Genomic DNA, 15849 nt, shown 5'->3' with positions numbered 1-15849 from the left:
TTTTGGTTGTTTGTTTTCTTAAGATTACGTATTATACCCTCAGGAGACTAAAGGGGAGGCAGACATTCTGTAGGACTCTAAACAGACTCTTCTTCTCCAAGCAGCAGCTACRTACCTGAGAGACTTTTCATATGTAAAATCACAGAATGAAGATGCTTTCTTTCACCAGCTATTTTTAATCATTACTTATTAGCATGACAGTGCTAGAAATAGAGTAAGCTTAGCCCTATGGAAATTCTTTGAAGTTTGGCATGGACTTAATTGAGGGTAGGATTTCACCTGAACTATATTTAACTTCAGTTCCCTTCAGCCACCTTAGGCTTTGGGTCTGGAGTTATGCTTTTGCTTTTTAGTTTGTAACACTCTATGTAAAGACATTTCTTTCCCTGCTTAAATTCAGTGGCCCCTTGTAGTAAAGTTGAAAAAGCTGCTCTATAAAAAGATACTGACACCAGCCAAGTCTTACGGGTGAGATTGTTAAGCTCTAGATAATTCAGGCCATAAATTAATGATACAAAGAGACTAAATTCTAGTGTAGTTACATACATAATCATTTCCTTATTTGCAGGAAAAACTTCACTAGCGGAAGTAGTATCATTCTGTGTTGCCTCCAGCCGAAAGGCTGTGAGATGGAGTGAGAATGCACAAGGCAGAGTTAATATTAAGGAGTCTGCAAGGCAAGGAAGTGGGTTTGAACACCCTAACGTTTACCCCCCCACACCCCTTTTGCCAAACAACATTCACAACTTCTCCTTTTTTGCCTCACGTATATATTTACAACAAAGTGACTTAATATTTTGCAGCTTAGAGTTTTACCTGAAAACTAAGATGAATTGTTGCCTTGCAGTGCTGTGCCACTTGGAGTGGCTGCAGGTGGACTGAAGGGGTCTCCAAATGGGTGGTGCTTTTCTTTCCCCTGAATGTTGTAAGCATCTGTGTATTAGACAATAAATCACCATCACCTGAAGTAGAAACACCCTCCGAAAAGGAATTCCATTGCACACACTCCTCTCCCTTTAGCGGGGATTAAAAAAAAAAGCAACCAGATGACGAAGGTTAGTTACATAATGCTTTACCATGAGGTAGAGAGATCCCATTGATAAGCAGAGTATGAGAACCTCACCGTGACTTTGTACATCTGTTTCTTAGAGCTGAACTGTTACTGTAGAACAATTTGCTTTCAAGCTACTTAAAAACAAAACTGAATCTTGCATCAGAAACTTTTAACTAGTGATGTTCCATGCAACAACCTTCAGTTCCTTCCACTGGTATTCTGTTGTATGGAAGTCAGATCCACAGCTGGAGCAAATGGACTTGTTTCCTAGTTAGACAGAGTTTAAGCCAGAAGCATGATTAAAGAGCCTAGTCTGATTCTCTATATATGTAGGTTGTGACATTTCAGACCTTTTCTACCTGAGCCAAGAACTAAACAGCACAAGATCTTGTCTTGCCCTTGGTTCTCAGAAGGCAGCAGCTAATAACACCTTTTACAAATGAGGCTGGTGGCTTTGAGTCCATGGGACTTGCCTCTTTCCAGCTGAGACCTAGCCCAGCTGTGTAAGTACTTGTTGAACTGTGTCAGGCTCTAGTCTTGGCTGACAGGTCCTAGATTGACAGGGCAGTGCAAAAAAAGGACCAGTTAATCCCTGAGAGGCAACCAAAAGTAGCTTCCTAAACTACCTCTCAGCTGTGGCTGAGCATCTATCCCCACATCATGTCAAAGCTGTGAATTGGTTTGCCAAAGCCCCAGTGGGCTTCAAAACAGACATTTTAGTATCAATTTTGTGCAGTAGGCAAATAAAGGCAGAAGACTGGGTTTAGACCCACGGCACATGGCTTGGAGATGAGATTTCCTGTTACAGAACATTGTAAGTGTCCTGAAAGCCATTTTTAGCATAATATTGCTTCCTAAACAGAAATCCAATACATAACTTTATCAGACTCACTGTCCTTTGCAGAGTAATACGTAGTGAGAGGGGAAAAAAGTACAGCTCTCATGGATTTTCTACTAGCTCTGCAGAATTCCCCTCAAAATTTACCAGCTCCGTACAAAAAACCAATAAGGACAAGACCAGTGTTAGAGGAGAGCCAGAAACAGTAGAGCGTAAACTGAATTGCCAAATGGGTCTTCTATACAGAATACCAGTTGCAAGTCTGGCACAGTAATTAAGCAAGGTGGAACTCATTAACCAGCAGTTACAAACAAAGTCACACGACATTCTGTAACGGAAACAGTACGCTTTCAGGAGGAGGATTAAAGTGGATACCTTGAACTCATTTGGTGGTTGCAGAGATGAATCTTTTGCCTTATACTTCAGATCTTATTGTAGGCGAGCAAGCATATAGTGTAACCACCTACCTGATTCATAAATACAATGACTACCATATATAAATGAAAAATATACAGAATAATCACAATTTATTAAGAGATAATTACCCCCCAAAAACCCTGGCCCTGAAACAAAAAGCCTTTTAAAAATAGACAGGATACAGAGACTAGGGCAGATATTTTTCAGTACTTGTTGTGGTGTTTTCTCCCGGGGCTCAGCAGGCAGGCAAAGCTTTCATACTGCTAATGATCAGGGCCCTCCTAATTCCACAGCCTGTGGCACTGCTGCGGCAGGAACAGCACAATCTGGGCAACTGGAGAAGCATCTGTAAATCTGCAGAATTCCATTTAATCACGCACTTACTTTTGGTTATGTCAGACTCRCAACCATCACAGTAAAATGATTCCTGAAATACCTGCCGAAAAAACTGGGAGGTAATCACAGGTTTTATTTTAAAGGCTCAGTTAAGTGCTTGAAGAACATGTGCTCAAGGCTCATGAATTCTGTCAGGATTTCCTGGAAGGGAAGGATAGTCATTTTAATAAAACTACATTTTATAGCCACTTGCTATTTTCTTCTCTACTCACCATGATTCTTTTCCCTCTATCAATATTTCTCTTTCCTCCTCTTCCCCAAAACTGTTCTTTTGTTTGAAAAAGATGTGTTAATAACTCTTAATGAATGTTGAGACAAGGTCTGTGAAACGCTCAAAAGAAAGAAGTGTTGGTTTGCTAGACTTGCACACCACAGATTTCTTCTAACAGTAAAATAGTCATGTAAGAATTCTCATTGCACTACATCTGTATCCAGAGGGCAGTCAGAGTCATAGTAGGTACTACTCAGTTTATGAACTGAGAACTAACACACTGAACAGGTTTTTTTTATGACATTTCAAATTCTAACAAAATAATGCCATTAGCTCTTTAAAGGCTTGGTAACAAATATCCAATTGTCTCCAACTGACAAAGGCCGAGCCCTCAAAAGTAGCGACAACCCAAAACACTTTTTTTTTTTTTTTTTTTTACTGTTATTGTCAAAGAATTCCAGAATTGAACGTTGAATTCATTTTCTCCAGGCCTTCCAGATGTGCAATATGTTTTCATTTAACAAAAATTTAAAAGACCATTTACTCACCTCTGCTACGTATTGAGGATTTTTTTTAAGATAGTTTCCCGTTGTATTAAATAGCCCCTTCTGTTCCATGGTTCTGCAGAAGTCACACAGAAGTATTTAAAGATATTTATACTGACATAACCCTTCAGGAATCAGAGGTTTATAGGGTTCAACAGAAAGAGCTTCACAGACAGAACACCAGTGTCTGACACAGATTATTCAGCCTCAAAAGGTACCAACTCTGCCTGCACTCACGTGCATGCTTACTCTTATGTGTACTGTCATCCTGATGAGGTTTCTCAGGGGAATATCCATATACAGCATTGTCAGTGACGCTGTTAGTGTCGATACGCTTACAAACATGCATTTCAGTATTAGTCTAGGGGCAGATACTGCATTTAGACTAAAAGTGAAGCTATCTCTATTTTGTTACAAGAATGACATTAACACCTTTTGGCTTTGACATTCAAAACAATGGAAATGTTTTGTTTTGTTTTTCTGTTTCAGGCCTATTCTATCTGAGAGAAATGAGTTGCTCATTCAGTTTTTGTCTGATCTAAGTTTAACAGCTGATGGTTTTATTGGCCATTACAAATTCAGACCAAAAAAATTACCCACAACCACAGTTCCACCTACTACAACAACAGTCCCTGCTACAACAAGTAAGTTTTACTGGCTTTATTTCATATGTCAGAAAAATAAATTATTCCAGGGCAAGGAAGAGGGGTACAGAAAAATATAATAGAAAGTGTATTTAAAAAAATATACAGTTTGTGGTTTGTTAGTATTTCAGATGTTGAGGGAATAAATGAAAATTAATGTACTCAAGGGAGCACGTAGAATCTACTTAACACAATCAAAAGRAAAACTCTCCAGGCTGGAGTTCACTGTAGCGGTAACTGGTAGAAAACGCAAAGAAAGCCTTTACTCACTGTAGCTGAAAGAATTTTCCTATCTCTGCTCATTTTCTGGCAGTTAGCAAACATCTTTCACCATGATAATTCAATAGTACAACAGATGAGCAAAATTCTTTTGTATAAGAAGCCCTAAATATTGCAGGAAAATAGTTTTGTTTAGATTTTTAAAGGAACTATTTCTTATATACAAATGAGTATGTAAAAATCTGACCATGTTTTTCTTCATCTAGTTATTAAGCTAAAGCAAAATTGGTACGGAAGCCACCTGAGCCCTCTTTAGATCCTGTCAACATCCTGTCAACATGACACACTTAGAATTATATTTAGCCAAAAATTATCAGGGACTGGAATTTATAAAGAAATATGTCATACTAAAAATAAGTTTTCTTTAATATTTAAGACTAGACAGTTTATATGAAAGATCAGAGGGGAATTCCTCTGCAGGCCTTGGCAAAAATTACCTCATTAGTGAGATACTGAAAGGATAAATCTTCTGATTTCCATAACCTGAACGAGAGAGATTTAAGATACAGTTATAGCACAAAACCAAATTATTTATGATGTTTTTGCAACACATGCCCTGATTTGTATTTAAAACATATCAAATGTCAGGACAACACTGGCCTGTCAGCAGGAAAGCAAGAAGCTGTGGTGCTTAAATACTGATCATGAAAGATATTTAAAATAGGTGAAAATAAGCATTATAAAAGTGAAATCATAATGAACTATAAATCATTCTGATGTGACTGGTACTCTAATAATACACAGTACAGCTACTCTTCACTATAAAGCACTTCCTAGCAAAGTTATTACTTCCAAAACTTGGTCTAAACTAATGCAGGTTGCCAGATGTCTCATACTGCAAGATCTGCATTCAGGGTTTTGCCCTGCTGTTTTGCTCTATGTCATCTAGGGGGGTGTGTGTGTGTGGAGGCAGGTATACATGCAAAAGAGATGTACTTTAATAATTAATTCTAGATCAATTATTGTGACACTATCAATGTTAGATAATAAAAAAATAAAAAGAAAAAAAAGCAAAGTCGTCTCAGAGAGAGGACAACAGAGGGAAGGTACTCAAAAGGAGAACCTATTAGGCAGCAGAAATAAGAAATCCTTTCAGTAACTGGTCAACTCCACATAGCGTAGTTATATATGAAAAAATCCCACAGTGCAGTTTGGCTCAATTTCTGATGAATCAAATCACTTGCAGTCAAATATGTCCAGTTCAAACAGACTTAGCTTATTATCTTGCAAATCAGAATTGTTCAAACTTGCACAAAACTCCAAGCATTAATAAAACATTTAGCTTCAGTAGGCCCTTTCAATAATGACCTCAGTCTATGTCTTGCATAAAACTATTAGTACTAGAAGAAACAACAAAGTGCTGTAAAAGCCTGAAATATTCAATACAATAATGAAAGTAATGAAGAGCAATCCAATACAGTCACATATTGTTGCAAAGCTGTTTTTTTTTTTTAATTATTTCATTGGATCAAATCATACATTTGTCTATCAGTCCAGCTACATGTAAAATGGTAGGCAACCAAAGTTTTAACTCAGATCTTCTCCAATCTGTATTTTGCTAAAGCACATTACTCAGCTGTACAAACCGCTGGCAACTTTTACTCACCACTCAGTGAAGTTTCTCACCAACCAAAATTCACTAAAGTCGGAAGTAAAACACGAAGTATTAGCACAAATACAAATCAAAGATACAAAATAAGAGTATTTTTTAAACACATAATCCCAGTTTTAAATTTAGAAAATCAGAGCACCTCAATAAATTTTTAGCAGCTACCGTACTGGCATACACCTGTGACTCAGCCTGGTACATTTATTACCTTCCTGCTAAGGACACTGAATTAGAAGTCTCCAAGGACATTTAATTCTTAGCTTTGCAGTGCTGCACATAGCAGTGAGATAGAAAATATCTGACTGACCTGGCAACTGATGCCATGAGATAGGAAAACTAATTAAATGTCATGTCTTTGCAGTGTTAACTGTAATTTGAAATAATAATTTGAAAAAAACATTTGGTTTAAAGTTTCAGTAGCTGAATATGGCGTATTATTACTACATTGTACTCTATATGGAAGTCACTACTATTAAAAAAAAACAGAAAAGAAAAAAGCCTTCACCATATTATTAAAAACAKTTTAGAAATCCACATCAGCAGGAAAGAGCTATGCAGACAATTCAAGGCAAAGGAAGTGGTGGCAGGGAGAGCTGTACTCATTCGGTGCCTGCACACATCTCACTGTAGGACTGAGCAGACAGCAAGTGGAGTACGACTAGTTTTGCCTCCGGAGATGCAGCAAACATCTCCGTACCACTTTTCCTTATAGGAGACATTGAACTTTCTAAAGAATTTCTCTGAGAGAGCTTAATACCAACAAATATGAAGACCAAAAGAAAACATCAATGCATAGAGTCCTATTTTTAAGCTTAGGGTTTGAAAGGCAAAACAGTGAATGTGCAGATCTTCTAACAGCCATGGACATAAAACTGAAGACAAAGTAATTTCACAGCCATTCAGTTGAATCTCAGAAACTCAAAACATTATAAAAATAATTGATTCATTCCCTTAAAATAGAAGTATAAATACAAATAACTGTTTGGAAAATTGATCAGAAGCTCCTATTCAAAAAGTACAGGCTGAATAAGTTTTTTGTAAAATATTCCATTCTAAAGAAAATTTAAAAAAATGCAAGGATATTCTTCATAACTAATTTAGCTTTTCTGGGAAATTAGGGTTGTGTAGATTGTCTGTCTCTCAGCTCTGTCTTTCCAGTAATTGCGACCTCATTGGCCAGTTCCAAATAAATTTGAAAGGGGTGTAAAGCCTTAAAAATATCATGTGCCAACATGTTATGTGAAAATGGCTAGGTGGGTAAAGGAGAGACCATCCGTGTCCACGTCAAGGAGGGAAAAAAAAAAAAAAGTATTTACTTGTTTTCAGACAAAGCATTCAGTTTCAGGAAGAAAACGTGCTAAGGATATTCTGCCCCTAATAATAGGTAGACTCTTTGGCAATTATATCGTCTTTTTAGTAATTTCAGCAGTAAAAATTATATGGAATTTTATGTCATGAAGCGATATAAAAAAATTTTTTTTTTAAATCACGAATTTGAACTGTGATCTCTTCCATCACAGTACAGTAATTTCAGATCAAAGTCCACCCCCCTCTCTCTGAAGTAAATGTTACTGTATTATAACATTACCATACTTCAAAAGTACTATTAAGGCTATACGGCAATAGGTAACAACACTAGAAAGCTGCACACTTAAGATCACGTTGCAATCAAATGCACGTTTTCTGCAAAATCCCAATATATAAGGCCACTAGAACAGATATGTAGCTGAGACATGTGAAATGAAGAAAATTTGAGGTGATGACAGAAAGAAAGGGGGGGCGGAAGGGGCGGTATTGTCAGCTTTTGCTGTTCATCCCTTGCAATACCAGATCTAGTTAAGCTATGTATCAGGATTTTTTTTTTTTTTAATTCATACTGCTTAGCTAGTGTTTCAACATATGTCATTTCAATTTTATTTTGATTTTTGCTCTTCAAAAAGCTTTGAAACCTACAGTTGCCCTGTGCCAACAAAAGTGTAGAAGGAGTGGGACTCTTGAAAGCAATTACTGTTCAAGCAACTTCGGTAAGAGCAGCAAAGTTTATTTCTTTTTAATTAGTGTCTTGGGACTGCATGTTTAGACTCACAGTGATTTTTACCAGATGTGGTTTTAAGTTGTCATTAATATACAGGCAATATTTTTATATCTTACGTGCATATCTGACATTAGCATCTGTATAGCACTCAGTACATTCCTGGAGATGTTCTGAAACAGGTACTGCGTGTGCGTCTAAAGCAAACGCACTTTCCCAGTCTAAAAAGCCCGTGGCTAACCGTAAGGCAACCTGCTATAGGGACGTATCGATTCAGCACTCAATTACTGCACCGGCAGCTCGTTTGTCTGCAACCAGACAATGCACATTTTCTGCTGTACCTTCTGACGTTACTCATCATACCACAGTTCAGTTTATAGACTGCCAAAGTACTCAAAAAAAAATCTAGAAGACATGAAAGCTTGCAAGCGCTACTTCCATGCTTGGATGCAAATCACTAATTAAAGAACGGTGTTTGCTGTGCTTGGACAACATCGTCACTGCTGATTCGTTCAGTTAAGACTCAGTATTATTACTGGAAGCTTTTTTAGTCCCTTATACCACACCTAAACCTTAAACGGGACGCCCCCCCCCCCCGGAAAGGGCGAGCGGCTCTGCCAGAGCAGCGGCTGCAGGCGGTGGCTGYGCCCCAGGCAGAGGGGAGCCGCTGCAGCGCGACCCCCTCCCGCCCGGCCCTCCGGCTGCGGAACCCGAAGCTGGTACAGGTCAGGTCGGAGGCGGCCTTCAGGCTCTTCTAATCTGCAACCGGCAGAGGCCGGCCCAGGATCAGAAGGGGCGAGGGGTGGGGAGGCCTTTCTGCCCCCGTCGCGCGGGGGCTGGCGGCCAGTGGCACCGTACAGACTTGCTCTTCGCCTCCAGCACTGGGGCAATAAACCACCTTCGCCCTCACCTTTTCTTGAATACTCGACACTCCTCATTCTTTTCCACGGCAGCACTAAGAGTAAAAATATTTTGAATGCCACTGTGGATGAAAGTGTCTCCTAAAATAAGATCAGAAAGTGTGCTGAACCCTGTTGTTCAAATATGATTTCTTCCATGTTTATTTGCTGACTTTATGGATTTAGAAAATAAGAGCCATTTCTCCTCCATCTTGCATTTCATATGTAATTATTCTTCCTAGAAGTCTAACCATAATATCCAGTATTGTAACATGCACAGTTCTCTTTTCATCGAGCTTGAAAATTCCTATTTAAAAGCTCTGAATTAAAGGAATGTAATGCATAAATTCACAAAAGCCTGATCCAAAATGCGGATTACACAGATTTTAAAAATAAATTAGGCAGTACACACTTGATAATTAGGATAGGGTTTTTTATTTATTTACAAAAGGTGATTTGAAGGAAAAAATATTGCTGATAACATCTACCATTCCCTTTTGGTATATAAAAATGGCCTACAAGTTATTTTAGTCTTATTAGTATAAAGGGGAAAAAAAATGATACTTCTATTTTCATACTGAGAGGTCTTTGGGAGAAATCAGCAGTCCTATCAGTATCAGGCCTCAGGAAGATGAAGATTTAGCTCCCAGGCATTAATTATTCCCTGATACTCATTTGAGAGTGTCAGAGAGCTGCTTTTTTTGTTTTGTTTTTGTTCTGCTTTGGGTTTTTTTTGGGGGGGGGAAGGGAAGAAGAATAGGGGGAGCACTGGGACACTATAAACAGGACTGTGATTTAAAAGATATAAGGAAAGGACCAGAATCAAGGGGGCTGTAATAATAAACCCAGACTGGCTTGCTTTATTATAAGGAAGAAAAAAAGGTGTGTGTGTGTGTGGGGGGGGTATTTTTGAATTTTGCTTTGCAACTCCCGTTCCAGAGAAAGCACTGGTATTTTGTGCAGTCTCATTATTCAAACATTTGGAATGTCAACTGCCACGTGCCTCATTTTAATCGGTTTGAGAAGAGCGGTGTTTTAGATATGCCATGTATTCAACATCCCCTTGGTACCAATGAAGCCAGTGGGGACACTTCTTTGGAAAAACAGATCAACCATTTTTGATATCTGCCTTGCTGCTTTATCTAACTGTGCCCGCCACGTCCTCTCCTCTCAACTTAAAACCAAATCCATGATACAAACCTGTTTGAGATACTGGCAATGAGGAATTCCACTGCAAGATATTATTTAATAATAGTAGCTAAACTGTTTTTAGTGCAGCTTCTATCAGCTTTAAGATTAGTTATTAAACACTATAATGTGAAATTATTTTTTATTTAAATGATCAAACTTAGAACTGGACTTTCAAATGACTGACATTCAAGGAACAGTTTTATATTTGCTAAAGAAAATTAATGAAGCCAAAGTTTATCGATAGTGAGTTATCCATTAGAGGTGAAGCCCACATTTTGACTGACTGTCTCCAGTATTGTTTGCATCCCTATCACAAGTTAATATGCTTTTCAGTCTCTATGGTGCCTCAATATTTATTAAAAAATAAATTTAAAAAAAATGCATTAAACGTCTTTTCTTCTAGTAATAACTGGAACTGTAATCACAACAATGACACGGGCTGGCAGTCTACATGCAACAATATCAATCATTAATGTATATAAGGAGGGAAATTTAGCAATTCAACAAGCAGGCAAGAGTATGAGTGCCAAGATTACTGTTGTATGTAAGCAATGTCCTCTGATCAGAAGAGGTAAGTACACAAAAATAACTGCTCTGCCTGTTTGTAAGAGACAACAGTTTTGAATACTGCTTTTAGAAATATGACCATAAAAATCAGTAAAATTACAGTAATTGATTCTATAATCAACTACTAATATTAAAATCAGTTACTTTAAGATAAAAAAAAGTTATCCAGATTTATATTGCATTTCTAAGGTTTATCTATATAGGATTAGACTCACTTAGATCAACTGAGTTTGAAAGACATTGTTCACAGGATATAAAATTTGGTCTGGTTCTCAAATGAAGCACAGGTTTTGTTTTACATGTACGTACTTTGGAGCTAATTTTTATATACAGTTATTTAGAAAGGAAAAACACGAGCATGCTAAACCTAAAAGAGCACTGTGTCACAGCAATTGACAAAAATCAATACATTTCCTGTTGCTTCTATTCTGTACACATTTACATCTCTACTGTAGAAATACTACTGGTATTAAACCCACTTTATACATGCTAACAGCTAATACTTGTACAGCTATCTCAAACAGTATTATACAGACTAGATCAACCAAGATAATTTCCAAGTAAGAAATACTGAGACTAAGTTTCACAGAATCAACTAGGTAAAAAAATAAAGCAGTTATCAGCTCTGTGCCTCCTGAGTAAACAACAGGAAGAACAAGGACAAACGGACCCATAGCAGGGAGCAGTCAAAATAATTTAATAAGCATATGAAGAAATATAACATGCAGGACACCACTGGTATTTAAGCATATGAATTCAAAGTGGGCAGTACCAAAGTGAAAAATCTTTGTCAAAAACTAGCTTTTGCTTTTACCTTTAGCTGTCTGGAAACTAGACATCTGTCTGGGAGACATAACATCCTTGCTGGAACACTTTGTCTCCTTCTAGGCAGACTGCTGGCTCCAAACCACACACTTCTGTTTCTCTTCCTAAGTCTCCTTGAATTATTTAATAGCCATTACTTAATATCTAAACTTTCTGCTTTTTTTCCTCAATCCCCTATAAAACCACCCCTTCATGCCTGATGCCTTGCAAACCCCTAGCCCTTCTAAACCATTAAATATCTGATTGCTCGAAAGCCAGAGCTAACCATATGTTAAAGCCCACCGCCTGTTACTGGCTTTCCTGATTGCCTCTCCATGTGTCTGAAATAGCTTACCCACTTGCATCCCTGTCATCCTATCTCACTATCCCTCTTCCCCCCATACAAACACAGTGCCTCTTTGCACCTTGACTTGCCCAGTTGGTACTTTCTTTGGGGAAGGGAAGGTGAATGAAAATACCAAGTGCATTATCCTACCATCTGAGCACATGAGAAAATATGACATATTCTTCTCTAGGTATTAATCAATAGATCCAGTGTTTATATTGTATTTCTAATGGTTTTCAGACTCATTTGACAGTCAATATTGACTAAATACCTACTACTTATTTAACTATATAATACATACTTATGTAGCTATACAGTAGATACTTAATATCTACTCACATGAAGTACATAAATATACCTTATTGTATAACAAGAATAGCAAAAATGGGTATGGAAGTACATGTGTTGGGTAGGAAGGAACAAATGTAAAAAGGTAACAGAGTACAAATTAATAAAGGCCACAGAAATAGGACTGTACTTACCAAATCACATCCAGGACTTCCGTCTTGTAATGTCATACTCTCCTTTGTAGGTTTAAACTACATCATAATGGGCCAGGTAGAAGAAGACGGCAGAGGCAAAGTCTTGCCCAACAGCTTTGTCATGAGTTTCAAGACTAAGAACCAAAAGATCCTGAATGCCTTGAAAAACAAAACATGTTAAAACTAAACTCTGCAGCTGTCTTCTATCATCTCTTTTGAAAAATAATTTTCACTTAGTATAAGTCATGAAAATACAACTGACCGTAAACACTAAGACCATGTTTACCCATTCGTCCCAGCCTCCCACCTAAATATACCCTGACACAAAGCGGTTTCTATTGTATACACCTATCAAGAGAACAGACCCTTAAATCTTGAGGATTTGCAGACATTGGATATGAAACATACCCAATTCCAATTACTTGGAAGTTATTAATTTATAATTGTCCAATTTTTTAAGGAGTTATGTGAGTATGTAAAATAAGAACTTTAAGTGCAATATTTATAGTAACTCATTTTAACTTAGCTTTTTCCTCAGAAGTTTTTTTATTATATGGATTCCAGCATTATTATCTGTGCTTAATAAAATATTTTAAGATTAAATCATATACCAACTAGTTATTCATTATGTATGAAGTGGGGCAGGCTAAACATAGAAACTCATTTTTGATCATTTACATGCTTTGATGCTTTGGGTCTTGCATACTATGACTGACACTACACTTCCTTGCTGATTAAAGGCCTGATTTTACTTCCATTGAAGTCAGTGAATCATTGATGCGAACAGGAACTGGATTTACTCTTCAAAGAGTTAGACTCGACTGTATTACAGCAACAAGCTTTTCTCTACTGATGACTATATTCTAGTTAGCAAATGTCATTATTAAGTTCCCTAAGGTAAGGAAAAACATAGGAATTAATTCAGTGGCAAGAAAGTACACATGCAAATAGTTTAAATTTTTGTTTTTACTATGAAAGAAAGGACAACAGAGCAATGCTCAGTCTGGAAGCAGTAGTGTAAATAGCATATCTGGCTAATTTATTTCATTCATATATGTGGAAATTCAAGAAAAGAGGCATTTTTGAGGAACAGACTGGAGGCAGTGAGACAGAACATTACATTATTTAGAGATCTTTGCCAGGTCTATCTATTGTATCCAGTCATATATTATTCTGAATTATTCATATGTTATTCTGAAACTGAAAGGCAATAACTGAAGATGGAAGAATAGGAACAGATTATAGATACAGATTAATGCTGAAGAAGTCGAAGAACAATTTGATCAAAAGCAGATATTAAATACATGCTTTTCAAATTGTGTTAAAACTTAAAAACTAATAAAAATGGCATGGAACAGAATCTTGGGTCCCTTTAAGTACCTAATTAATTGTTTTTCTTGTACATAAATACCATACAAGTGTTCTTTTATTTCTTGATAACCTGTAATTATGTACAGGAAACTTAAAACTAATGATATAAGTAGTCCCTACTAGAACTGCTCACTGCTTATTTCACTAGTGAATGTGAATTACGGTTTTCCTTCAATTATTGATTCTCATATATAGTGCCAACACGTACTGCCACAGTGCAACTAGGCAGCGCAGCAGAGTCCATGAAGGTTTAATGGGTAGCTAGGCAGAAGACAAAAAGAAAAGGATGAGGAACAAAGGTACAGAARGGTTATGCTGGCAGGTCACATCAAACAGCCCAGTGCTATGACCACGCTTTCCAGATGGCTAGGCTTTTGCCTTACTCACTAAACCAAATGGCATTTCTCCCTAGGGAAGCGATAGTGACACTGGTTTACAAACCAGTTTTGTAATTTTACACCTCATTTTCCAGTAATGATTCCTATACAGATTAAGGATTTTTATGCATTGTACTATCTGTTTTCCCCTGTACCAGCCTGGAGAGAAGCAGGGTGGAAATCATGCTCAGGACTGTCTTGAACTACAATAACCTGTTTTTATTTATGAGGACATGACCATCTGTCATGCAACTTTTTCAGTGTGGCAAGAAGAGCCTGGCAGTCTGCTCCTTTTCTCCCAAACAGTAAGTAGGGAAGGCTCCTGTCTGCCTGCTCTCCTCAACCCTCTCCATAGACCAGTTTCTTTCCAACTTGAACATTTCTTTTCACAGATCCTCAAAAAGCAATTTCTTTTCCTTCACAAAAGAAAGAAAACCCCAAGTTCTATTTAACATTTTAACTTTAAATCACTCTAACATATTTCCCAGGGCTGGCAAACACATTGCAGTAGGGAGGATACTCAGAAGCCACATGAATACACCCTCTTAGACCTATGTGCTCACTGCACTTAGAACCTAAATGGATTTCTGCTACTGCATGGAAGAGCCAAGGCTGATCAGCCTGTTTGTGGAAAAAAAGCACAGACAGTGCAGTGGCCCTGCAAAGGGAAACGGGAGCCAAGGCATGCACAAAGAAACACGGAACAGTGCCAGTTTTCTCAAGTGAGAATCAGTTACAAAAAGTAGATATCTTTCTGAAAAGAAAGCAGTTTTTAAAAGTAGGTATAACAGCAAATTTCAGATTTTTAAGATTTTTCAGATTTTAAAATCTATCCTGCAAGCAAGTAGAATCAAAGTTCTCTAACTGCAATATAATTTCTGAAACTACTTCAACAGAAATAATGAACAACCAAACATACTTTATCAAGAGAGTAAAGTGACTATGGATAATGAATGTTTTTTACCCTTTGGCTGCAAATGAAGGTGGCATGAAAATTTCCATCTCCTTTCTGCATCTACAAGATCTAAAAGAAAAGTTAGTTCCATCAAGGCAAAGCTAGCTCTATGGGAAAAAAAGCCATTAGCTTAGAAGGAGAGAAAAACAGCAACAAAAATGAACAGCATTCTTCAGTAGTCTCAATAAAAGAATTTACTGCTTTAATGACTTGCACTGAAATCTGCATAAAGAAATTCTGAATCCTACAGAATAGTAAATTTCTTTTTTTTTAAATATCATTTATTGGAAGTATCTGCACTGCATTAAGCCATGACAGACAGGATGTATAGCATTTTTAGTAAAGACTAAAACACTTGCTAATTTTTACTCCTGTATTAACAAAAGAAAGCAAAAGCAACTTATGGAAAACACCAGTGGACAACTACTAAACTGAACTAAATTGGTGATATCGCCCAGGTAGCAGGAAAAAGAGCTACATCCTATACGCCAGTGCCACTGCACTGGAAAAAAGCGGTAGCCTTTTCAGAGGAAGAGATCTGAGTCAAACAGATATGTCTGACTATTGTCTGAATGTATTTGTCCTCGTGGACAAATGAGTGGCTTGTTCAGTGGATGAGGCCATGGGAAGTCTTATCAGCTAAATCTGATAAGGACCTACAACTGATGGAATTGAAATCTGGGACTTTGTTTGGGGTATTTTTGTAATTTAATTGTGGCCATAATTTGTTGCTGCTTGGCCTTCAACACTGCAGTTTAAAAAAGTATCATGGACACCTAAAGTTTTGTTTGTGTGCCTATCCATGTTCTGCAAGTGACCACCTTCTGGGAAA

At 37.4% G+C, this 15849-nt stretch overlaps 1 protein-coding gene across 1 annotated transcript in view; it reads left to right on the top strand.

Annotated features, from left to right (window-relative positions):
• Window positions 1-12895, top strand: part of PCOLCE2 (procollagen C-endopeptidase enhancer 2) — a 34610-nt gene extending 21715 nt beyond the window's left edge. The window contains exons 6-9 of the mRNA XM_026087028.1: window positions 3951-4105; window positions 7934-8017; window positions 10519-10686; window positions 12365-12895. Of these exons, the coding sequence (XP_025942813.1) occupies window positions 3951-4105; window positions 7934-8017; window positions 10519-10686; window positions 12365-12495 (538 nt within the window). The 3' untranslated portion in view covers window positions 12496-12895. The remainder of the gene's footprint in view (window positions 1-3950; window positions 4106-7933; window positions 8018-10518; window positions 10687-12364) is intronic.
• Window positions 12896-15849: the final 2954 nt, after the last annotated feature.

The sequence above is a fragment of the Apteryx rowi genome, unplaced genomic scaffold (genome assembly GCF_003343035.1).
Source record: "Apteryx rowi isolate R43461 unplaced genomic scaffold, aptRow1 scaffold_70, whole genome shotgun sequence".
Taxonomy (NCBI): domain Eukaryota; kingdom Metazoa; phylum Chordata; class Aves; order Apterygiformes; family Apterygidae; genus Apteryx; species Apteryx rowi.
Note: the sequence above shows the minus strand (reverse complement) of the source record. Positions and strands in the feature narration are given on the sequence as shown.